General features: G+C 38.5%; 2 protein-coding genes across 3 annotated transcripts in view; one reads left to right on the forward strand and one right to left on the reverse strand.

The window, feature by feature from the left end:
* ANXA6 (annexin A6) overlaps window positions 1-19,890 on the reverse strand; it is a 67,667-nt gene extending 47,777 nt beyond the window's left edge. For both annotated transcript variants that reach the window (XM_012540935.3, XM_003759184.4), the window contains exons 1-2: window positions 19,792-19,890; window positions 11,383-11,416 (exon numbers count right to left, since the gene is read on the reverse strand). In XM_012540935.3, coding sequence (XP_012396389.1) covers window positions 11,383-11,394 — 12 coding nt within the window. In that variant the 5' untranslated portion in view covers window positions 11,395-11,416; window positions 19,792-19,890. The remainder of the gene's footprint in view (window positions 1-11,382; window positions 11,417-19,791) is intronic.
* On the forward strand, window positions 19,281-20,482 carry LOC116421657 (homeobox protein Hox-D3-like). The gene is made up of 2 exons (XM_031953552.1): window positions 19,281-19,626; window positions 19,751-20,482. The coding sequence occupies exons 1-2, from the start codon at window positions 19,619-19,621 to the stop codon at window positions 20,148-20,150; spliced, it is 408 nt and encodes a 135-aa protein (XP_031809412.1). The 5' UTR covers window positions 19,281-19,618; the 3' UTR covers window positions 20,151-20,482.
* Window positions 20,483-26,880: the final 6,398 nt, after the last annotated feature.

Genomic DNA, 26,880 nt, shown 5'->3' on the forward strand with positions numbered 1-26,880 from the left:
TAAAAATCCATTGTTCCATTTTATGGGGTTTAGATCCCATTTTAATGGCATTAGAGTCTAGACAGCAAGCAGCATTAGGAAGAACACTGAAGTGTATGTCAGGAAACTTGGCTTCTGGTCTTAGCTCTCTCTGTAACTACCTCACTATGCAAGACCAGGAAAAGAACTCTTTTCTGTGGGCCTGAGTTTCTTTAAACGATGATTGGACTAGATTTTATCTAACGATTCCATCTACTTCTAAATCTCTTATTTCCAGGAAAGAAGCTGGTGCGTTTTTTAAAATCTACTTTGTATGTCTGACCCTAACTTCAGAGTCGTATCTCATGCTGAAAACTTCAGCACAGGAATAGCCAGTTGTGATTCAACACTGTTCTGTATCTATAGTCTGTGGCTGCTGCTCTAATAGTGTCTTATGAAAGCCAACTCGCAGCTAGTATGTTTGAAGAAGAAATATTTCAGAGAAAATATTAATGATGATGATGATGATGACAGTGATAATAAATAATAGGCAACACAGGAGATAGTTTTAGGCTTGGATTCAGGAAGACCCAAGTTTAAATCCTGCCTCAGATACTAGTTGTATGATCCTGAGCAAGTCACTTCTATATGTCTCAATTGCCTCAAGTGTAAAACTGGGATAATAATAGCATCTCCCTTCTAGGGTTGTAGTGAGAATAAAAAGGGGAATATTTGTAAAGTGCCTCATAAATCTTAAGGTGTTATGTAATTGCTAGCTATTATTATCATAATTGTAATAATAAACTCATTTTAAAAACATTTTTAGATTAATAAAACCTTTTCACACCAACTCCATATTATTGCTAGAGTCAAATGCAAACTCTGGGCTTCAAAAACCCTTCAAAAACTCTGGATCCAATCTTCCTTTCAAGCCTTATTAAACATTATCCTCCTTCACATACCCTAAAGCAGGGGTCCTCAAACTACGGCCAGGGGGGCAGATGCGGCAGCTGAGGACGATTATCCCCCTCACCCAGGGCTATGAAGTTTCTTTATTTAAAGGCCCACAAAACAAAGTTTTTGTTTTTACTATAGCCCAGCCCTCCAACAGTTTAAGGGACAGTGAACTGGCCTATTTAAAAAGTTTGAGGACCCCTGCCCTAAAGTCTTGCCAAACCAGCCTTCCTGCTTGCTCTTCCTTACATATCTGTTCCTCCACCCTCCATTTCTACCTCCTTAAATTTGTCTCCTAGAGGCAGTTGGTATACACCAAACTTCCAAAACTCCAAAAAGAGGTACAGTGAATAAAGTTCAGGGTCTCTAGTCAGGAAGATCTAAATTAAAATCTGGACTCAGACACTTACTATTTGTGTCACCCTGGGCAAGCTACTTGATCTCTGTCTGCCTCAGTTGCCTTAATTGCAAAATGCAGGTAGTAAAAGAGCACCTACCTTACAAGGTTGTAGTGAGAATTTCTCAAAAAATATTAAGTGCTAGGCATTGTTCTAAGCACTGGGGGATAGAAAAAGGGGCAAAAGACAGATCCTGCTCTCAAGGAGTTTAAAATTTAGTGATCCAGTGTTTGTAATATTTGTAAAATGTAAAATGACAATAAAGTGTCTAGTCAAGTGGCACTTAAGAAATAATCATTTCCTTCCTTCCTTCCTTCCTTCCTTCCTTCCTTCCTAGCTTAGAGGGACAGTAGTCCTAACAGTCCTAAAAAACATTTCTAAGCAGAAGGTTTTAGGTATCAAAACCATTCTTGTGGGGCATTCCACATCTAATATAATGCAATGCAGAATGATCAGGAGGAAGTGCACCAGCATTGATAGAATCAGTGTCAGGCAAAAAGATGCCTTTTGAGCAACTTGAAAAGTAGCCTGACAATTGGTATGTGCCTTCCCATCCAGGGAAGGTTGCCCAGAGGGGCAATCAAGTTATAGGTCATTCAACAGTGGAAGGAAGATGATTTCTTCTTCTTTGTGGTACTACTTCCCTTTCTGGAACCTCTAACCCTCAATAAAACCCTCACCCTGCACAGAAACACATAATTCAGAGAGCTCTACAGACAGAAATACCATGAAAAGGGCAAATTCCTGGCCCGGGGCTCCAAGAACAAAGAACTTGGAATTGTCCCTGGACACTGGAAGTGTGATGAGGACAATTAAACTCTTGGTCTTTGCCTCCAGCAATAAAGGACACAGGCACTTTCTCTTACCACTCCCATCAAATTCACTAATACAACAGAAGTCACATATGGTCAAAGTTACTTTCAATGGGTAGCATGAGGTATCAGGAGGGGTCCATTTCTGTACAAGGCAGCAAGCACAGGGACCAACTCAGAGATCCCAATTACTACATGTTTTTGCAAAGCCTGTTTTTGGTGGGAGCTTTGGTCCCCTGGTTTCCCAAAGAACTATCTTTATAATTCCAATCTGTCTCTGCTATGGGCTGGCCTGAATCTTCATTGGCCATCAAAGCCTATTCCTAGAATTAAATTGTCTTCTTTTTTAAAATAGTATTTTATTTTTCCAACTACATGCAAGGTTAATTTTCAACATTCATTTTTGGAAAACATGTTCCAAAATTTTTTCTTCCTTCCCCGAATCCTCCCAACAGCAAACAATCCAATATAGGTTAAATATGTGCAATTCTTCTGATTTACATACAAAATAAAATATTCTATCTTCTGTGTCCCCAGGACAGAACACCAGGGCCAGCACTAGCTGGTCAAAAGGCACTGGATGCCATTATGGAGTCTGTATCCAAAGACATTATAAAAGAGGGAAAAGTACTCACATGTTTGTCACAACCCTTTTTATAGTGTCAAGGATGCCCATCAATTGAGGAATGGCTGCATAAGTTATAGTATATGAATGTAATGGAATATTACTGTTCTATAAGAAATGATAAACTTATTGATTTCAGAAAAGTCTGTAAAGACTTTCTTATTGAGTGAAGTAAGCACAACCAAAAAAACATTTTACACAGTAACAAGATTATGCAAAAATCAACTATGATGGATTTGGCTCTTTTCAATATGAGGTGATGCAAAGCAATTCCAATAAACTTGGGATGGAAAGGGCCATCCCTGTATCCAGAGAGAAAATTGTGGAGACAATATGTATGGAAACATAGTATTTTCACCTTTTGTTTGTTTGTTTATTTTTTTTTCTCTCTCAGGTTTTTTTTCCCCCTTTTATTCTGAACTTTCTTGCACCAAATGGCAAATATGGAAATATGTTTAGAAAAGAATTGCATATATTTGATCTATATCAGATTTCTTGCTGTCTTGGGGAGGAAGGGAAGAAAAAATTAAACAAATTTTTATTTTTCCAAATACATGCAAAGATAGCTTTCAACATTTACCTTGGCAAAACTTAGGTTCCAAATTTTTGTCCTTTTTTTCCCCCCTCTCTCCTCCCCAGATAGCAAGCATGATACAGGTAAACATGGGAACACAAAATCTTACAAAAATGAATGGTGAAAACTATATTTACATGTATGTGGAAAAATCAAATACTATTGAACATTTTTTTAAAAAATAACACTTAAAAAGGCACTAAAGCTAAGTTTTTAGCCCATGGACATGTGCAGACTTACACACAGATAAGATGACAACCATCTTTGACACTTGCACAAGGCTCCAGTACTGCTTTTCCCAGCTGAGCTTGGGACTAGAGTCAGATTTTTTTGACTAGTTAATACCCTTTCCACTGTGCCAGATTGCTTAAGGTTCCTGGATCAGGATGGCACATATACACAGCCAGCACTCTATGCTCCTCTTAATGACTGTCTGAACTCATTTCTATTCACTAAAGTCAAAGGGAATCCACCCCTACCTCCTCAAATTTGCCATTCAATTTACAGCACAGCTTTTAGCTCCCAAGGAAAGGAACTAGGGTTCCCTTCTATTTTTTCACTCCTTTTGAACAGGACACAACTTATTTTAAGTAAGACCTTCTAGGCAAGGTCCTTTCCCTCTCTGAGTCACTTCAACCACAGCACTGGTTGATATATAAATAGGCAAATTTCCAGCATGTATCTCCTCTGGCTACATCACTCTGAGTCTCTTGTTTTCCTTAAATGCTCCCTTCATGGTGAATGCTGGCCCACAATCTTAAGTCTGTCTCATTCAAAAGTATCTCTTCTACTCCTCAAAGATTTGTTTCCCTCTGATGGCCAGTGAGTCCCAAGTTGCCACTCCCCTGGCCTTTCTTTTTCATTCTCTTTTTAGCCTTCCTTATTTTTAAAAATAGATCGTTAATCACATCTTTGGTTTCTCCTTGTATCCTTCCTCCATCCTGAAAGCTATCTCTCTTTTTTAAAAAATTAAAAAGAAGAGAAACAAATTCAGCAATATCAAAATAAATCAACATATCAAAAAAAAAAAAACAAAAACCTGACACTATACACAATGTTCCACATTCATGGACCCCTACCACTGCCAAATGGGTTAGAGAGAGAAGGAAGCATCTTCTCACATCTATCCTTTGAAATCAAATTGTTTTGAATTTTGCAGTTCAGTTTTGATTATTTTGCGGTGGTTCTTTCCATTTACTTTGTTCCTGTCCTTGCATATGTTGTTTTCTTATCTGTATTTACTTCATTTTACATCAGTTCATATAATTCTTTTCATACTTTTCTCTAATCAGCATGCTTATTTTTAACAGCATAGTCATATTCTGCTCTATTTACATATCACAATTTATTTAAATATTCCCCAGCCTTGATTTGACACTGGGATGTACAGCCTTGCACAGCCTACATCTATGAAGACCAGGGCTGGAGCTGATGTAAAAGGAAGCATTTCTGGATGATGATAAACAGGCAATTTCCTTAAGGTACTCAAGAGATGGAGCTGTTTATTGTGTTTGCCAAAAGGGTTCATGGAAATACTGACAACTTATCCATCCCTGACCCTGGTAGAAGGCTGGAGTAGAAAGGGAGAGGAGACACCAGGAACTCAATTCAATGAGCACAGCTTTAAAAAAAAAAGAAGAAAAAGAAAAATAGCAGGGCCTAAGGCAGATGCTCCTTAAGGCACAGACAATCTAGTAAGGTAAATGACAGATGCTTACTAACACTTAATACTCACTCAGCCTTGTGCTGGGAGATTCAGATAAGCACAAGTAAGAAACTCTTTATCTTCACTGAGTTTTGGACTAAGCTGGAGATCACAGAATCTTAAGAACTGGAAATGGCCTCGGAGGTCATGGGTCATAGAATTTAGAGCTATAAGGTTCCCTAGAGATCATCCAGTCCAACCTGTTTTATAGATAAAAAACCCAAGTTTCAATGACCTGCCTGAGGTATATTAAGGACTTCAGGTGACACAGGTATAAATGACAGTGCTCATATTCCAGTCCTACTAAATATAAATTACTTCAACAGTGACTTTGGAATCCAAGGACCTAAATTTCAATCTCAGCTCTGTTACTTTCTACCTGTGCAATTAATTTTTCCTCCCCAGGCTTCAGTTTTATTTTCTATAAATTGAAGGAGTTAGAGAAGATCAGGAATTCTTGACCTGGGCTCCACAGACCAACTTTAGAATATTTATGGGAAATCTGATGGAGGGAAAATTACATCTTTATTTTTATTAATTTAGCATTTTATTCATTATTTTTAAATTTTATTTTGTTCTGAACTTGAGGAATAAAATAAATGTTTCCACAACACAATAGAATGGAAAACAAAAAAGATTATGCATAAATGTAGGGAACAAACATTCTGTTCATCACAACACTTAAGGAGCCCACAACACAAAGATCAAAATCTTCTGGATTAGAAAAATTCATAAAGGTCCTCTTAATTCTAGTGCCTAGCACAATGCCTCACATATAGCCCATTCTGAATACATATGGAACAGAATAAGCAATCATAAAGCACCTACTATATGTGAGGCATTGTGCTAAATACTTTTTTTTACAACTATGTTTCATTTAATATGTTTCTTGAATTAATATACATGATTATATCTTTCATAGTACTTGGTATTAAATACCAGATGAGGGGCAAACATTAGGGAGTCAAAGAAAAGATTTTAAAAAAACTTTTTTTTTCTATTTCTTAAGACTGAACCTCCCTCTCTTGACTACTCTGATGATACAGGAGCTACTGGGGCCTAATCCCACTACTCATCTTCACTAGAGCTTTAACTTACTGTATTACTAACTGTAGCCTGCTCACTCATCTCTTCATAGGCAACTTGGTACCAGTGTGTGCTTCTGGAGACTCACCATATCAGTGCTGAACATAGTGTGAATACCTGATCTGCAGAGGCCATTGTAGATAAAACTCCTAGAGATTCACCAGCCTCAACCTATGTCGTATTATAGATGCCCAGATGAAGAGGTAACTTCTAGGGTAAGGGAAGAAGAGGCATGATACTGCATAATAGAAGCCTTGGCAACTTCCTCAATTTGACCCAGTCCCACTTGGAGGCAAGAAGCTGGAGAGTCTGAGGCCATCAGCAGGGAGAAGAAAGAAGTAAGCAAAGGTATACAGTGGAACTATCATCATCATCTCACATTTAGAATCATTTAATTCCACCATTTCATTTTAGTGCTGAGTCCACCTGGTTGGTAAATGGTTGAACTGGAACCCAGAGTCTCTGGTCCCAAATTTGACACTCTTTCCTCTGTACTAGATAGCATCTCTACCACTTTTAACCTTTGGAAGGCTCCTTCCTTTCCATAACTCGATTAGGTAGGCAATTCATATATTTTACAGATGAAAAGTTTTTAGACTCGAACCAAAGGGAGTTTCCCATGATCACATAGCTAGTAAATCACACAACTGGGATTTGAATTTCACTATTCTGACTCTAAGCCTCATGTTTTTTCCTGGGTATTGAGGAATGTCCCTTTACCTAAGTCTTCCCAAGTGGTGAGAAATGTTAGTGTAACTGAGGTAACTGAGAATCTAACCAGAGACTTTGATGTACTCACTGCAGCGGGAGAATGGCCAAATTGGATCAAGGGATTCATGACAAGCTGGAAACATTAGGAATCATGAATTCTAATCCCACTCTATATCCTGAATGAGCCTGGACAAGTAACTTGGCATCCTCAAGTCTGTAGTCACTCTAGTGGAGAGGCTCTAACCAAAGTATCTGGAACCTAGGTCCAGAGAGAATTTTACTTTAGGACTGAAGCATCTCTAGAATAAGGGTTCTAAATTTGGGATCCAATTTTTAAATTTTGATAACTGTATTTTAATATAATTGGTTTCCTTTGCCTTCCTATGTTTTTGATAAGTTTAAAAATATTATTCTGTGATTTTGCCATTCCCAGTAGCATAATCATCTATAACTATTCTGAAGAACTTATGATAAAAACATTTTTTGATAACTGCATTTTAATATAATTGGTTTCCTTTGCCTTCCTATGTTTTTTGATAAGTTTAAAAATATTATTCTGTGATTTTGCCATTCTCAGTAGTACAATCATTCATGACTAACTACTCTGAAGGACTTATGATGAAAAATCCTATCTATATCCAGAGAAGGAACTGATTGTGTCTGAATACAGATTGAAAGAAGCATTCTCTCTCTCTCTCTCTAACTTAATTTTTCTTGAGGGTTTTTATTGTCATTAGATTAGGAGATCTACATTTTTTTTTTCACAGTTTGACTTTTATGGAAATGTTCTGTATAACTTTACATATGGTTTCTTAATTGTGAGTGGGGATAAGGGAGAGAATGTAGAACTCAAAAATCTTAAAAACAAATATAAAAAAAAATTTCTGAATGTAATTGGGGAAAAAATTAAATTAATAAAAAAGATTATCCTGAAAAGGATAATATTCACCTGACTGCCAAAGAGGTCTGTGATACAAAAAAGGTTAAGAATTTCTGTTGTACACAATACTATATGATGACCAGTTCTGATGGATCAGGCCATCCTCAGCAACGAGATCAACCAAATCATTTCTAATGGAGCAGTAATGAACTGAACTAGCTATACCCAGAAAAAGAACTCTGGGAGATGACTAAAAACCATTACATTGAATTCCCAATCCCTATATTTATGCACACCTGCATTTTTGATTTCCTTCACAAGCTAATTGTACAATATTTCAGAGTCTGATTCTTTTTCTACAGCAAAATAACGTTTTGGTCAGGTATACTTATTGTGTATCTAATTTATATTTTAATATATTTAACATCTACTGGTCATCCTGCCATCTAGGGGAGGGGGTGGGTGGGGGTAAGAGGTGAAAAATTGGAACAAGAGGTTTGGCAATTGTTAATGCTGTAAAGTTACCCATGTATATATCCTGTAAATAAAAGGCTATTAAATAAAAAATAAAAAATAAAAAAAAAGAATTTCTGTTGTACAATCAGGTAATTCAATGCAATTTCAATAGACTTGTGATGGAAAGTCATCTGCATTCAGAGAGAATTATGGAGACTGAATATGGATCAAAGCATAATATTTTCACCTTTTTGTTGTTTGTTTGCTTCGTTTTTTTCTTTCTTGTGTTTCTTTTTTCCTTTTGATTTGCTTTTTCTTGAGCAGCATGATAAATATAGAAATATGTTTAGAAAAATTGTACATATTTAACCTATATCAGATTACTTGCTATTTTGGGAGAAAAGGGAAGAGAGAGAGAAAAATTTGGAACACAAGGTTTTGCAAAGGTGAATACTGGAAACTACCTTTGCATATAATTGGAAAAATAAAATACTATTAAAGGTTAAAAAAAAAATCTCTGTTGTAGAAAAAAAAAATTCTGCCCCTATATGGCCATCAGCTCAATTTGCTTTGGGGGGCCATATAATGACTATATAATACTTTCTTCAGAAAGGCCCTCCTCCAACACATCTTGGCTAACTGTGGGCAAATCACTTAACTTCTTAATAAATTCCACATGAACCCTTTCCCCCAAACTTAGAATAGAAGGTTTCAAACCTGTTAAATATCTGCACTGGGAGAAGGAGTTCCCTCTATCAACAAAATAACAAGATTGAATTGAAACAAATAAGTAAGCTACTTAGTAATGTTCTTTTTCTCTCTTCCAAACCTGGCCTTTTCTGTATAGCTGGCCTCATGCTAGCCAGAGGAAATGGGATAAGGAGAAAAGAAAACAATTTTCCACCCTAAAATATTCAACAGGTCCTATAGCCAGATGGTTAGTGGTACTTGTGCCCAGGAGGATGAAGGCTTAGGCTGTGCCCAGGCTACTATGGCAGATGAAGTTCATTATTGATAGAAGCCAGGCAGGCAGCTTCAGGAGATGCTTGTCTGCCTTCCCTGTGTCCCCAACTAAAAGACAGGATAAGAGGATACTGTATGAATGTTTAAAACACAAGGCTAATGAAGATGACAATGTTGCTTCAGTCACTTAAGAGTTCTCATCTCTGTTTTGTTTCAAAGTCCCATCATCACATTCTGACCTATTTCTCCAGTCCTATCCCAAATCAATCTTGACCACCTAGCCCCAGCCATAGGAAGAGTCCAGAAGCTATCACAGCAATGAATGCTCTTGCTTATTCATGGAGACCAGATTCCAAAATAATCCTGCATCCCCCATCCTGATGGGGATACAGATCAAAGTGCACATCTCGATATTCTGCAAAGAGGAGGTCTCTGACCCCGGGGCTGACATAGGAATCAGCTTTAAATATGAAAGATGTCACACTATTCTCACCAATATCTCCCAATACTAGAAAAAGGACCCCACCTCCTCTATGAGATGGCAGCTGGGGAACACACTAGTCAAAAAGATCTAAGTTCAAATCTGCTAACTAACTGTGTGATCCTGGGCAAGTCATTTGTTTCCTTTTCTGCAAATGGAGATAATAGCACCTATCATTGGAAGATAACATGAAATATTTGCAAAGTCCTTTATGAATTTTAAAAAACACTATGTGATGCTAGTCAGTGATGTTGTTGTAGTGATGATGAAGATGAAGATAAAACTGGCCACCCCAGCCCATACTGATTTCTTCCCTCCTCTTATCTCCCATCACTCTTAATTTCTGTACAACTTGTTGGGTATTAAACTACTACTGAAAGTTACTAAGTGATATGAGTGTCCTTATCTCCCCAGCTAGCCTTTGGTTTAATGAAGGAACTGTGTCTTATGTATCTGCCCTCCCCTATGTCACTGTGCATATTTTAGGTACTAAGGAAAACATCCAAATGAGGAATATACAGGCAAGAACAGAGATAACCCCAACCAAAACAAAATACAAAAGAGGAAAGTAGGATCTAGAGAGCTGAATGACTTGCCTTAAATCCACTCAGAAAAATAAGAACAGACTGGAGGGAAGACTCAGCTCCCTTAGATCTTCAACCTCCCTTCTCCTATCCTGGCTGCCTTTTCTTTTTTCATACTAAACAAAAAGAGTGCTTATTATATCTCTGAGACCTGTTAGTCAGCAAACCTTCCATGTAGTATTTCAATTCAATTCTATTTGCATTTATTACGTGACTATGTGCCAGAAATCATACCAGACATCTCAGATTCAAAAGCAAAATAGAAAATTTGAACCTGATCTCAAGGAGCTTACCTTCTCCTGAGAGATATAACATTAACATAGTTAATAAGGATTCTAGGATGTAAAGATGTATTCCAGGTCTTAGGAGCTGCCATGCAAAGCATGAGGAAAGAAATGGACACGCCAGACTCAAAGCATAGTAAATAAACTGATTTGGCAGGAAAATATAATGCATGATGACGAATATGAAAATATGTTTAGAAGAACTACACATGTTTAACCTATAATAAATTGCTTGCTGCCCTTGGGGAAGGGGAAGGAGGAGAGGGAGGGAGAAAATTTGGAATCCAAGGTTTTACAAAGGTGAATGCTGAAAACTATCTTTGCATGTATTTAGAAAAATAAAATACTATTTAGAGAAAATAGAATGTATGCAGGAGAGCAATGCAAAACAAGTCCAGAAAGATAGGCTCTAATTGGTGAGAGGCTTCAAGTTTCAGCCATGGGACCTTGTATTTTATCCAATGGGTGATAGGGAGCCACTGAAAGTTCAAGAGTCAATGCACGCTTTAGGAAAATTACTTTGGCAGTTGTATGGAAGATGGGTAGGAAAGGATAGGGACCAATTAGGAGGCTCTTATAGTGGCTGATGTAAGTGGTAATGAGGACGTGATCTATGATGGTGGCCAGATGGAGAGGAATCACGTGCCCAGTTACAAGATTGTCACATAAGGGATATTGCTGAAGTTGAATGAACAGGGGATCTGTGTGTGAGCTCTTAGTATGAGAACAGTCAGAGGACTAAACCCTAGGATGGGTAGTGGGACATATGTGGAAAGAGGGGAGGAAAGGATGGTAGGAAAAACTTCTCAGATTACAGAAGAAAGCCCGAAAGGCTTCTCAATCACTCCTGGGCAGAGACAAGCATTGAAACAAGATGTTGAGTTCACCACGAAGAAAGAAAGGAGCCTTACCGTATTAGCCATGGTTTCTGGTGGTGCACACAAGCTGTAAAGAAAGAATAAAGGAATTAAAACCCACTTTTCATCCATCATCTCTAATTCTCCATCCTTCCCCTGAAAAGAGGAAGACAGGAGAGGAGAAGTCAACAGATCAGAGGCTGAGCTGTGAGGTCATTACCCATAATGGTAGGACTCTGAATTCTCCCCTGATAGTTTCTTTCTTTGGGATCCCAATCTCATTTTTGTTTTCGACTACCTGACCATGAGGACATGTTTCCAAGAGGGGATGGGGAAAGAGGAAAAACAATATTGAATGTCATAGCCTAGAAGGGCCCTTCAAGGTCATTTAGTCTAAGCTCTCCATTGTATAGAGATAGAAACTGAGTTACAAAAGGAAATTACTTGACCAAGGTCATACATCAATGCTTTTAAAAGTGATATTTTTTTCTTAAACAACTTTCCCCTACATAAGGCAATTAAGTAGCACAGTAAATAGAGCACTAGGCATGAAGTAAGGAAGACCTGCATTCAAATCCATCTTGAGACACTAGCTAGAAGACTATAGACAAGATCTTTAACCTCAGTTTGCTTCAGTTTCCAACTGTAAAATGGGGATAAAAACGGCATCAAACTCAGTGTGTTGTGAGGATTAAATGAGATAATATTTACAAAGTATTTAGCGCAGTACCTGGCACACTTGGTTCTTAAAAAATACTTAATCTCTTCACTTTCTACATAGTAAATCACTCCTTATAAAAATAAAGGGGAAGCTAATATTAATTAAACTAGAAGATTTTAGATAAATAAAGAATTAGTCCTGGAATCAGAAGGACCAGAGTTCAAATCTGGTCTCAAACACTAGCTGAGTAATCCTAGGCAGGTCACTTAATCTTGATTGCCTCAAAAAAAATTAAATTAATCCATTATATGTAAAACATAATTGACCAGAGATTCTTAACCTGGGGTCCATAGATGTCCAAAGAGTATATGGATAGTTCTGGGGAAAGGATGGGGTATCCATGAATTTAGATAGGAAAAAAAATTCACTACCTTCTAACTGAAATCGAGCATTTTCTTTCATTATGATTTTTTTTTTAATTCCAAGAAGGGATCTCTGGATTTCATCAGACTGGCTAAAGAATCCATGACAAAGAAAAAGTTAAGAAACCTTGAGATAAAAAACTAAAACTTTTAGTTCCCCATTTCTGCAAAGAAGAGAGAAAGGTGGGTTCTCTCATTTCTTCTCTAGGGCAAAGCTTATTCATTACCATTATATGTCATTCAGTATCAGAGATTTAGCAAGACCAAACTTTTTTATTTCTAGCCCAAAATTCTTTCTATAATTCCATGCTGCTTCTAGGCTATCCAGATAGGACCCATATTCAACTACCTCAAGATGAATTTAATTCTGATCCTCACTGAAACCAATAGTAATTCTGTTTCAAATCTGGTGGTAGAGTACAGAAAAGCTCTCTAACACTACACTCTTCTTGTTGGGACCCCAATTTTTGCCATAGACCTCATTGTCTGGATTACCCCAATCAGGGGCCTCAACTCTGCTGAAACCAGAAATCAGAGGGTGCTGGTTAAATGGGGGAGGGAGAACCTAAGCAGCCAAAGCCCCAGAAAACCCTGCTCTGTTTCCCCAGCAACAGCCAGGAGGAAATGAAAACGCTAGTGTTTTTAAGTTCCAAATCTTCAACTCCTCCCCCAGAGAGGCCCGGGCTGGCAGGTAGGGGTAGGCATAAATTAGCTCTGGTACATATGGGGAGGGAAGAGGAGGGGCAAGAATGAATTAGCCCTTAGACATCATCTGATCCTTCATGAGACTGAGTCTACCCAGCCTGCCCAGCACCCAATCGGCTTTCCTTTGGCCACGTAGCTGGAAAATTCAGCAATGGCCCTAGTCCAGAGTAAGTAAATGAAGCCGTCTGGGTAAAAGCCCCTTTCTAGAGGAAAGAGAGCTCAGAGACAGGCTTTCTAATTTCTATGAACTAAACTTATAAACTCTTAGAGTTAGGCAGAGAGGACTTACTCCTCCAAAATGAGAAAGCCCAGACCCCCCCCAAGGAAAAGCTGAAAGGCAGAACTGGCCCCCAGGTCCCATCTGGGGCACAGAATTCTCCTCTTCTCTGCATGGATTTATAGCAGACTCCTCAAGGCTCCAAAACAGTCCCATTCCTTCCATCTCATCTGGGGAACTCTTTTCCCTTCTGTTTGTTCCCTTCTTCCTCAAAAAGAATTTATCTCATACCATCATCCAAAAGAGTCACTAACTCCTGCCTCTTCTAGACTTGTCTCCTCATGTGTAGAATAGGGCATCTTAGTGAACAAAATGATCTCTAAAGTTCCTATCAACATCTGAAATGCTATTTGTGCTCCTATCTATTAATTTTCTATGCTAGAGAAAACCCAAGGCTGAGCAGTCACCTTCCACAACTACTGATGGCCTTGAATTTACATCCTTAGGTTGCTAAAACCCTAAACTTTTGATTTTGTCTTCTTCCCACTTCAGATTTCCACAGAGTGATTCTCTTCACCTACATGTTTAAAAAAAATTTAGGAGGACTGGGCTTCATATCTAGATTTCCCATACACAATTTGCATGTCATCTCAATTCCTCTTCTACCAGATGCTATCGTATTTTCTAAAAGACAAAGACGTGCATTGTACCCTGATCCTTGCAATCCATCCTTAAACTGACCAGGGATATCCTGTAAATGGGTATGAATGAATGACTGTGTGGTTAGACAAGGAGGAGGAGAGATGAAGAGTCTTGAGGGGATTTTCTACCAAGAATAGCTGACCCAGAGGATACCTAAGGATAAAAGTATAGGAGAAAGCTAATCTTAAGAGATGTAGGAGTGAGAACCAGTGAGAACACTGACAAAGAAAACAAAAACTTTTCTCAACCCTAGAGAGGGACAAGTTATTATTTTAAGGAGCCTTTAAAGAACCTAAGACACTGAAAAGGACCTCAAAATCTACTACCCAGAATGTCAAAGGCAGGAAGAGACCTTAGAGATGATCTGGTTTAATTTCCTCATTTTATTGTGTGACAAACTGATAAGCAATGGCCAGCCCTGCAATTAGGAGAAAGTACAGGGCAAATGACTTAACCTTTCTGAGCCTCAGTTTCCCCATCTGTAAAATAAATCAATACACTAAGAATTTATGATTGCCTCAATAGAGATGAAACTTATAACTGTAGAGCAGTTCTCAAACTTTTTGGTTTCAAGGCCCTTTTATGCTTACAAACCGTTGAGGACTCTTCCCCTCCAAAATATGCTTATGTATTTATTGTATTCAGAAATTAAAATCTTAATATTAGAAAAATGGTTTTATTGAACAATCTCAGTGATTCCTAGCTGTCCCCAAACCACATTGTCATAACTACTGAGTTAGTAGAGTAAGTCTTAGAGATTGGTCTGTGGTTCAGAGACAACCCAAGACTTGCTGGTTGTCAGAGATATTTTTCCTGATTCTAAATCAAGCTATCCTCATATGTAAAATGGGAATGATACTATCCACAAACTCCTTGAAGACAGAAATTGTTTTGCTTTGATATCTATACCCCTATTAAAATGTATGTATTTAATAAATACTTATGAATTGATTGACCTCAGAGAGTGGCTGTGAGGATTAAATGAGAATACATATAAAGCATTCTACAAATCTTAAAAGTGTTATGGAATACTACTTATTGTTTTTAAAGAGAGAGGAACTTAGACAGACCAGCTAGGCAAAGTGATTAAGAATCCATAACCAGTTTATTCTTCCCTCCCCCATCTCCTCCAGTACCTGAAGAACAAACAAACGGAACAGTCTCTGAATCAAAAAAAAAAAAAAAAAAAAATTACTTAGGGAACGTCTCACTTGAAAAGTCCAGATCAATGCTATTCTTGGCTCAGGGCCTCCAAGTGAAACCCCGAGAAGAGGCCTCACTCTGGTTTCTTAGAGAGCAGTGTTGGCTGCTTGTTGTCACAGAAAGGTGGAGCTAAATGGGGCACTTAGTGTGGGCTAACCTTTCCTTTTCCTGGGCCTCAGTTTCTATAAACTATTAATATCTCCCTCAGGTTACAGATATGAGGGGCAAATAAATGAGTTAAAAAGTGAGTTACAACCCTCATATGGGTCTGAAAATTTGAGAGAAAAGGCCTCCTGTTCTGCTCGGTAAGTTAGTATCCTGCTCATAGGCCCATCACATAGAGTCCTTAATTTACAAATAATGGGGAAGGATAAAGGGCCAAATAATCCAAGTCAAACTGTGACCCCAGTGCCTAGAGTAGAAAAATCAGGATACAAATCATTCCTGATTAAGCTTTCCTTACCCAGACCCAAGCCAGTGAATAGTTAGCTTTGGGGAAATATTGGCAACTAGGTATTTAAAACATTTTCTAGGAGGAGGGAGGAGAAATGGGAGGGTAATAAACTCTACTACTAATGTTTTGCCCACATATAAATCTCTCTCCTCTATAGTACATTGAAAATAGACATGTTTGGGGGTTTCCACTCCAAACTTACCAAGGAATTAGGACACATGGAAAAATCCAGCCATACCCAAGCCAGAAAGTTAATATAGTTTCACACTGTTAGGATCTGCTTCCTTACCTGAATTCCCTAAAGATATAGAGAGGACTTTTTTTGGAAGATGAAAAGCTCACAGTCATCTCCATCCTACACCATGATTATTCCTGAGTTCCTGGGGAATAGAAGTCTTACAAGATTGGGAGAAGACTTCCAGATCTCCATAGAAAACCTTAGATCTCTCCTTTTAACACCAGCTCCTATTTTTCAATTGCTGCTGGCCATCTCCATCTGAAGATTCCCCAGAGATATCTCAAGTTCAATATGCCCCAAATGGAATATTTACCCCCTAACATGCCTGTCCCAATTTTGGTAGCAGAAGTATTTTTCCAGTTATTCAGGCTCCAAACATCATTTCTGAATCTTCCCTTCTTCCTGTTCTTATAACCAACTTATATCCAACTGATAACTCCTACAGATTCTACAAGTACATATTTCAAGTCTCTCCCATTTCCTTTCTACTTCATGGACAATCTTATCAATACAGACTGTCCTTATCATTCGCTGAATACATCTCACAGGATCAAAGATTTAGATTAAAAGCGACCACAGAGATTTAATCTTTTCTTTACAGATGAGGAAATTGAGGCATAGAGTAGTGAAATGACTTGAATAGCATCATATAGTGATCATGAGGCAGGAGTTAAATTCAGGTTTTCCTGATTTTAAGTCCAGTGCTCTATTCATTACACCACTATTTCTTTGTTCACTGTATTCTCCATTAGAATATGAGCTTCTTGATGACAAGGACCTTGTTTTCCTTCCTTTGCACCTCCCAGGACATTCAGAGTATCTAGTACAGAGTAAAGATTTAATAAATGATTGGTGACTGACTGCATTATACTTTTACTTAAATTCCTAACTGGGCTTTGTCCTTCCAGGCTCTCCTCCAATGCATTCTTTACACAGTTGTCAAAACCATTTTCATAAAGCATAGCTTTGATCAGTCATTCTATTGCCACTGCAGGGAAGGATAAAATACAAAGTTCATGGTCTAGTCCTTAAGATCATCCATTATCTGGGTCCAATCCACCTTTCCAGGCTTATTTCACCCTATCCTTTTTATTGCACTCTATACTCCAGCCTCTATGTATTCAGAGGCAAGCCCAAGTCATACTGCATGAAAAACATCTGCCTTCAAGGTCCTCCATGCAGTATTCCCAGATTTCCCAGACAACTATGCCCCTCCTCTCAAATTTTTGTCTAAGTGCTGTATCTGGAGTTCTCCCACTTTATTCCATCTGAGGGTCTTTGAAGAGACCTAAAAATAAACCTACCTTCTTTCCAGAGGTGGGGAGCTGAGTGTGAAATACTATAATAAATTTCAGATTTGGCTGATGTCTTTATTAGTTTCTCCTGAATCACATTCTTCTCCCATTCCCTTTTTAAAAATTCTGTTACAAAGGCTGGTAAATAGCTAGAAATTGGGGGAATAATGGCAGTATAAAAACAAATTATATCTATTAAAAAAAAAACTCTCAGAGTAAAAATTACTTTTCAGTTCTGGTGTACTTTGTACTTAGTGAATAATAGGATTTAATAGGAATAATAGGAATTTAATTGATTTTGCTCCCTTGCTGTGAATTGAGGAAAGGGACCCGGCAAAAAAAGGTGCAAGTCACTTAGACTGCAGCCACACCCAAACCCAAGTGTCAATTTAGCGGGTTTCCTTTCTATCTCCAGCATTTAACACAAAGCTTGGTACAAAGAAGACTTAATAAATGCTTATTGACTTGATTTGGAGATAAGATTCCCTCACTTCTCCTGGGACATCTAATTTAAGTAACTTTTGATGTTAGTGCCTCTTGTCCTAGAACTATAGATCTAGGAATTGAATGGGGGCATAGACTAATCCAACAATTTATTGTTATGAAGTAATTGCCTTTATCAAAGCAGGAGGCACCTTCTCTACAATTTAGGGAACTGACATTGAGAGGTTAAGCATTTTGCGCAGGATCACATAACACTAAGTCAGAGGAAGGATTTGAACTCATTTCTTGGCTCCAAGGCCAGTTCTTTATTTGTTGTACCAAACTGCTCCTGAATGTTGGGGACACAAAAGCAAAATAAAAAACAATCCCCGCCCTAAGGAGTTTTTGTTTTACTAACACCCATCCTAGACTACTGAAGCTTTCCTCTGCAGTAAGTCCCACCCCAAATTAGGAGACTCAGGAATCAACCTGGAGAGAAAAGGCATAGGATTTCCTATCCTGCTTTCCTCCCCCTCTCACCAGCACACAGCTGTTTCTTTTCCCCAGGAAACCACAAATATTTCCCATGTGTCTCCCAGCTGCCAAAGCGCCTGAGCACAAATGGAAGAAGTCAAATGAATTGTTGGAGTTTACAATGGGTCTGCAGGATGGGAGTAAGACAAAGACAGCTCAACTGTGTCCCCAGCTGCAAGGGACATATAGGGCTCCTACCAAGGCAAGTACCCATAAAAGCAGGTCGAATTGGGGAAAATGATGTTTGAACAAATCAAGCTATCAGGATATACTGAATTAATAGGAACTGAAGCAAGCCGCTGAAGGGTGGAGAGAGACTTCTAGATTAAACCAACCCCAGCCAAATTTCAGCTTTCATAAATCACTGAGACATATGCCCAAATTTGGAATTGGCCTTGAGGAAGCCAAGGGGATTTTAGATGCAAAGGTGGGAGGAAACAGTTGCTTCTTTAAAAACAAACAAACAAAAAAAAAAAACTGAGGGCCTCCCCCAACTCCTGCCCCTGTTCTTATAGATATCGGGTTTCTTTTCAGCAAAGGTGGAATTCCCAAATCCCCCCTAGTGCAAAATTCTGAACTCTATTCTTCCCTACCACTAAGGTAGCCCCTTATTTCCAAACACATAACAAGGCAAATGTGGGAAATCTCCAGAAGGTCAATGGGCACAGAGGAAGATCCCTGAAGCTTCAGAGTTTAGAGAAGGCTGTGGTCCTGCACTTCTTACCGAGCACAGAGAATCAGTGTCCCTATACCCGTATAATTTCCGTCCCTCCTACTCCCTAGCCTTCCTTCCCCCCCTTTCCTCTCACCCTTCCCAGATGCTTTTTTATTGAGCGAAGGTTAGTTTATCAGAGCAGATAATTCGGTGCCCTCCTACTGCAGATTAGCCGTGTGACCCTGGGCAAGTCTCTAGGTTTAAATTTCAGCTGTAAAATAGGGGAAATGGGCCTTCTTGTGCTACTTACCTCGGAGAGAGGAACAGAATGTTCTTTGTTAAAAGATCCTTCACAAAGTGCTTTGTAATTATGAGTTACTTACTACACATGGGATGCACAGGGAGAAAAGCTCAAGATCACGAAGCCAGTAACCGGTGTGTGGGGAGGGGACCCAAGTTTCCCAACTCCTGTTCCTGAATTTTTGACTTTCTCACTCTGCACCCAAGAGCATCCTTCAGGGCCAAATCTCCCCAACCCCAGCGCCCCTCTTCAGCTCCCCCCACCCTCCATCTTCTGAAATAGCCAGTTTCGCCTGCAGCAGAGGATTTGCGCCAATGCGCGAGTAGGGAGTTGGCGGGGCCACACCCAGTCCCGGCCCCTGTCCAGCTCCAGTTACTGCGGCCTCGGACTGCTCCGTCCTCCGGCCTCTGCTTGGGCACCCCCTCCCCCACAAAACTCCGGGCTCCAACCCGAGCCCCCAAAGCTCCAGAAAGCAGAGAAATGCGCAGGTAACTCGAGGGGGACACGTTTTGTGTCCCGACCCCGCCCGGCGGGTTCTTCCAGTCTGGGTCTCCCAAGCCAGCTGTGGCTGGATTCCCTCTGATGGCCCTTTCCTCTCTTTTGTTCCCCCAGCCCAAGCGCCTCACCTGGAAGTCTGGCCACCCCTTACTCACCGAGAACTACCTGTCCTGCGGGCCAAAAGGAGCTCTCCAAGCGGCCCAGTCGTGAGCGTGGAGCGGAATCCTGCGAGCTCGAATCTACACTTCGCAGCGCACGGTACAGCGGAGGAGGAGAGGCCACCCGGGACTGCGGCTCAGCTGTCCTTCTCTTGGCTCCCTGGTCGCCTCCGCCTCCTCCCGACCCCCCTCCTCCCATGCCACGTGCTCCAGCATCAACCAATCCCAGCCAGGACCCTCAGCCCTCCCCCCCAAAATCTCACTGTCAGAGATCTAGCACAAGGGGACTAGAGGCCAAGGCTAACTTGTTCATACGCTGCAGGGTTACCGTTATTCTTTCTTTTCCCCTCTGGTAAACTGCATCATAAAACATAAAGACAAAGAGGTACTTACTTACTCCCTAGCGTCATGAAGGCTCTCCCATAAAAAGTCCCAAATTAAAGGATTACTTGATTGTGGCAAGGTTTCCCAAATTCTTCTCCTAGTCGGGAGTTAGGAGCCTACTTGCAACGAACTTTGGGAAACTGTAATGCCTTCCAGGACAACCACACACAATAGAAAAACGAGGTGGATGAAAAAAAAATATTGCTCAGATTAAGACAGAAGTTTGACCAGAAAGTCTTTTGAGTTAGTCCATTAATAGGGTTTTAAGACTGAAAGATACATTAAATATTATTTTTTCCAAACTTTTCATTCTAAGAGTCAAGTTAAATCAACAGACGCTTTAAAGCACCAACTTATGTGCCAGACACTGTGCTAAGAAAGCACACAGACATACACACACAGTCCCTGTCTTCAAGGAGCTAATATATTTGTAATAGAAGAGAAAATATGCAAATTAACTGTGTGAAAAAACGATTTAGACAGGATAAATTGGAAATAATGAAAAAAGAGAAGACATTAGTTAGCATTATGAGGGGACTGAGAAAGGCTTTTTTGCAGAAAGCAGAATTTTAGTTGAGATGTGAAGGAAGCCGACAAAGCTAAAAGATGGAAATAAGGAGGGAGAGAATTCTGGGAAGGAGTTGCAGATATGTTGGAATGTTTTGTGGAAGGGCCAGTATCATTGGGTCAGAGTATGTAAAAAGGGAGTAAACTTGTAAGAAGGCTGCAAAGGTAGAGATCATGAAGGGCTTTAAAAGCCAAACAGATGATTTTATATTTGGTCCTGGAGGGAACAGAGAGCCACTGAAGTTTATTGAATAGGGGATGAGATGATCAGGCCTGAGCTTTGACAAGATCACTTTGATAGCTGAATGGAGGATGAGCTAGGTTTGGGAGAAATTTGAGATAGGAAGACCATGAAAAAGGCCATTGCAAGAATCTCAAAGTGAAGGAGTGAGGACTTGCACCTGGGTGGGAACTATATCAGAGGAGGAAAGAGCTCATTTGAGAGAGATATTCCAAAGGTTGAATGGAAAGGACTTGTCAATAAATGAGAAATTTTTAATTTTACCTCCCCAATAAGATTTTTAAGGTTCCTCCTCACCACAATGTCCAAAAAAGGCAAGGACTCTCCATTATCCCCCTTCTCTGTCACATCTTGATATGTCTTTTGCTCTGTGCTTGCTCCAGCCTCTTGAATCCGACACTTAGAATCTCTTGATTACATATTAAGGGTGAAAATAAATAGTGATAACCTATTTTTCCCCATTCCAATTAGGAATCATAGCATTTTAGAGATGGAACAGACTTCTTTTAGATCTCTCTTGCTTTGACCCCAAAATCTAGTTCAGAATTTTCCAACTACCAGTATCCAATAAAGTTTTTGCACTCAATAGTTTTAATACCTAAAGGGCCTTACTTTAAAAAAAAAAAACCTATAAACTTTTTTTAATGACTTCTTTTGCTCCTTTTCCCTTCATATTGTTGCTGCTAGTACCAGTTTCTTCATTCTGTCTAATATTCATTACTCTCTTAATATGATCACTTGGTTAAGAAAATGACATTTGGCAATGGGATTTGAATTTCTGGAGCATGACTTAAATTATCAGAATGATGATCTCTTGGCTAGAAATGGAATGCAAATTTAACAAGGATTGATAAAAATGTATTTGCACAGAGTCTTGCTAATCTAAATCAAAAGAGCAGAATTCATGTAAAGGGATTCCTTTTAGATCCCAGCTAGTTTTATTAATGGAATACAAAAGTTCTATTCCATAACATGAGCCTCAAGGACAGAAGTATAGTGAAGTTCCAGCAAATTGCTAAAATGCACAAGATTATTTTTGATCACCAATCTGGATATATGCTCCTTGACAACAGGACAATTTTTTTCTCTCTTTTTGTAATTCCCCATGTCTGGCATTGTCTTTGCCTCTATTGATCACTGAATATGGGCAGCTAAGTGATACAGTAGATAGAGCATCAGTTTTGGAATCAGGAAGTCTCATCATACATTCAAATCTGACCCCAGATACTAAATGTGTGACCTTAAGCAAGTTACTTAACCCTTTTCACTTCAGTTTCTCATTTATAAAAAATGAGCTAGAGAAGGAAATATCTAGTATTTCTGCCAAGAAAACCCAAATGGGGTCAAAAAGAGTCGGCCATGACTGACACTTGTTCAGTCATGTTCAGTCAAAAATATAATACAAAGTCATTGAATAAAAATTTGTTGCATTAAATTAAGAAAACTGCCTGACAAGAAACTAGAAACTGAGTGAATACCCACCAGTTGGAGAATGGCTGAATAAGTATATGAATGATATGCAATATTATTGTTCTGTAAGAAATGACCAACAAGGATGAGTTCAGAGAGGTCTGGAGAGACTTATACGAACTGATGCTGTGTTAAATGAGCAGAACCAGGAGATCATTGTGCACAGCAACATCAATATTATACGATGATCAATTCTGATGAACATGACTCTTTCCAGCAATGAGCCAGTTTCAATGATCTTGTGATGAAAAGAGACATCTACATCCAGAGAGATGACCATGGAAACTGAATGTGGATCACAACATAACATTCTTACTCTTTTTGTTGTTGTTCACTTAAATTTTTTTTCTTACTCATTTACTTTCTTTTTTTGATCTGATTTTTCTTGTGCAGCAAAAGAATTGTATAATATGTTTATACATATTGGATTTAATGTATATTTTAACATGTTTAACATATATTGGATTGCTTGCCATCTAGGGGAGGGAGTAGGGGAAGGAGGAGAAAATCTGAAACACAAGGCTATGCAAGGGTCAGTGTTGTCAAATTATCCATGCATATGTGTTGAAAATAAAAAGCTTTAGAATAAAAAGAAAACTGCCTGAATAAATCGATGGAATAAAATATTATTGAGAATAGTTGCAATACAAGAGGTTTGGCAATTGTTAATGCTGTAAAGTTACCCATGCATATAACCTGTAAATAAAAGGCTATTAAATAAATAAATAAAAGAAAAAAAAAAAGAGAGAATAGTTGCAATATAGGAAAATTTATAGCAGAGGTGACCAGAAATTGATGGAAGACAAAAATCCACCAAAAAAAGCAACTATAAAATCCTTAGTTTCAAAGAGAATGAAAGGTCTAATATACACCAAAATATTAACAGTTTTGGAGTAGCGAATCATAGGAAACAAAGTTAGATGTCCATTGACCAAAAAATTGCTTCATCACTTTTATGACACATGAATGTAGTAATGTGCTATTGTGCCATAAAATATATATATATATATATATATATATATATATACATACAAGAAAAAAAAGAAAACTTTGCATGAGAAGACATTCTCAAGACAAGAATTTATGAAAACTGAAATAAAACTAAGAAACAGAATACACAATGATTCTAACAATGTAAAAAATGAATTGTCCAAAAATTAAAACTGAATTCAATATAATTGTAAGGACAAAGAGTTATCTCAAATAAAAGATATAAGAATAAATCTAGCTCCTTTCTTTGCAAAGAAGGGTGGAACTATGGAGGTGGAACACAGTGTCAGACTGTGATTAGTTTTATTTAGCTGTTCTTTAAAAAAAAAAAACCCAAAACTATGAAATGTTTACTTAACAAAAAGGCAAGACTAATTAAAAAGAAAAAGGAGGGATAACCATAACATTTAACTCAATGGAAGGCAAAAGCAGAAATAATGATGTTTACTTAACTGAAAGCAAAGTAGCACTAAAATATAATAGTAGGTCCATAAACCCAAAACTTACTTTTCCACCAATACACAGAGAATCTATAGGAGAGAGTGTATTCATATTTACATTTGCCTAGGAATGGCATGAGTCTGGAAATTCATGTGTCCAGGGTAAATTACAACTTTGGACACCTTATCTTGATGTCCTTTGACTCCTTGGAGAACAATAGGCAATATGCATCACATAGTGGGCAAAAGTAATTCTCTCTTGTTCTCAGGCCACTAAAGCAGTGACAAATTCTTTTAGCATGTAGTCACCTTGAGTAGGATGCTAATAAAGTATTAGGCTTGTTCAGTGATAAAAGTTTCCTTAAACTGAAGAACTGCTGAAACTGACAAATCTGCTTTGGGTTTCTGAGGAAATACTTCTCAAGCTATAGATCATAATAGGTCCACTCAATTTTTCCCCAGCTAGCTCTTTAAATGTCAAGGGAGTCTACTCTTGTATAAATCTGCTCTCAAGAAAATCAAGCTGTTTCTCACTGCAAAACAGATACAAACCTGATTCCTTGCTTTTTTTTTTTTTTCTCCTTCTGAGTCCAATGTAGAAGATAATCCTTTTCCCAAGGCCAGAGATGGCATTAAAGGGCAATGAGCTTAGATAGCTCTCTATACAGCAGCAAGAGTAATCATCCCTCTTCCACTGGGGTCTAGGTGAAACTATGCGTCCTATAATGTGAAGATCAACTTTGATGGACATAGCTTTTTTCAACAAAGAGGTGATTTAGGTCAATTCCAATAGAAGTGATGGAGAAAACCATCTGCATCCAGAAAGAGGGGTAAGGGGACTGAATGTGGACCACAACATAGTATTTTCACCTTTTTGTTGTTTGCTTGCTTTTGTTTTCTTTCTCATTTTAAAAACTTTTTAAATCTATTTTTTCTTGTGCAGCATGATAAATGTGGAAATATGTTTAGAAGAAATGCACATGTTCAACATATTTTAGATTATTTGGTGTCTAGGGGAGGAGGATGGGAGAAGGGAGGGAGAAAAATTTGGAACACAAGGCTTTGCAAGGGTGAATGTTGAAAACTATCTTTGCATGTGTGTAGTTCAGAAATGGGATTACCATTTTAATAAAAAAAGCTGGAGAGATCTCTAGAAGCAAAGCAAAGTTTATTATACATTCTCACGAGAAGGGCATCCCACCCATTGAGGAGACAAGGGAGGAAGCCCATGGGGGCAGGGTCAACACTATTAATCCCTAACGCAAATACCCCCTCCCACCACTGACCCTCATCCTTATTGACTGAGGATCTTACATTCTAAACTCGGGAACTACCCAAGAAATTGAACTTGACCAATAAGTACATAGTTGCCCATATTTGACTGAAATAGGGAGACACTGATGTCATGGGAGGATAACAGGAAGGGGATTTAGGTATGCCCTTGGATCAATGCTCAAAGTCCTTCAGGCCTACTCAAACTCTAAAGTAGATGAAGCCTTACTCGATTTTCACAACTGTCTTGAAAGATCTCACTTCATCTCGTTCACATGTATTTTGAAAATAAAAAGCTATTGTTTAAAAAAGAAAGAAATTATACCTCCCTTCCAACCAGTCCAGTTTCCCACCAATTAGCTGTAAAGCCTTCTTCTCAATTCACTAGCTGAGCTTCTTCATGAAAGCAAATTTTCTAACAGCCTGCTTCTTGTGCTCAGCTTTCACTTTTTCTCATTTTGTTTTACTACTTTATAAATTTTTAATGCTTAAAATTATTGTCTCCTTATAAGGATGACATTTCTGCCTTATGATCTTATGATGTAAAAATAAAAAGCTAGTATTGGTCAGGTATGATCCAGAAGTCCTTCTCATTTTTTCTATAGGTTCACAATTATTTGATTTGCATTTGTTCTAACCTCCAAAAACATAAAAAAGTCTCATGCAAATGAGCTTATAATGCCTTGCAGCAATCACTACAGCAATCACTGTTCTACCTTCAAACAGGTCTATACCTTTATCTGGGGGACAATCCTCTTTTAGAGCCTCAGAAATCACTCTCTACAACATTTTATTTGAAAGATTATGTTTCTTTAAGTTGACATGTTGTTTTCTTTACATTAATGTTATTTTTCTGTCCCTTTGAACAACCAAATTTCTTCTATGAAAGTTACTAGGACCATGATACAGCACCTGCATCTCCACCTCTCATTCTTAGTTCTTTCCCATTTGCCCACAAATATATTCAGAACTCTTCAATCTAAAACTACTCCATCTAAATCTCTTCCATCCATTATCCTCTTTCCCTCTTTTCTTGAGAAAGTTGTCTATAACTAATTTCATCCCCCAGTGTTCACTTTTTCCATCTCTTTCAATTAAGTTGCAATTAAGTTTATGACTAAAATTCAGATCATCCCTCCACCCATCAATCAGCCACAATCCTGCCCTGCCCTACTTGACTAGGAATTTTTACTCTTGAGTCCTTTTCTTTAGAAGATAAGTTCATTCCCCTCTTATCTTTTAAAATCTTTGTTACGGGGAGGGCTTTCTGGGTGTGAGATGAATGCAATTTAAAAGAAAAGCTAGCAGGAAAATAAAAAAAAAAAAAAGACAGAAAATCTCTACTTTCTTTTAAGGCATAAGGACTGCATCTAGGATTTCATTGATCCTCTTTTAATGCAAATTGGAACTTTCTCTGAAATGTAGGAAGGAGTCTCTGGAAGAGGTCAGGACAAGGATATCATGAGTCATATAAAATACAAAGGATATCGATTGAAAACATCTTTAAACCTAATTTGTGTGTGTGTGTGTGTGTGTGTGTGTGTGTGTGTGTGTGTGTGTGTGAAGCAATTAGGATTAAGTTTCTTGCTCGAGGACCAGAAGATCATTATACACTTCAACAACAATACTACATGATGATCAATTCTGATGGACCTGGCCATCTTCAGCAATGAGATGAACCAAATCAGTTTCAATGGAGCAGTAATGAATTGAACCAGCTAC

Source organism: Sarcophilus harrisii, chromosome 2 (genome assembly GCF_902635505.1).
Source record: "Sarcophilus harrisii chromosome 2, mSarHar1.11, whole genome shotgun sequence".
In the NCBI taxonomy this organism is placed as follows: domain Eukaryota; kingdom Metazoa; phylum Chordata; class Mammalia; order Dasyuromorphia; family Dasyuridae; genus Sarcophilus; species Sarcophilus harrisii.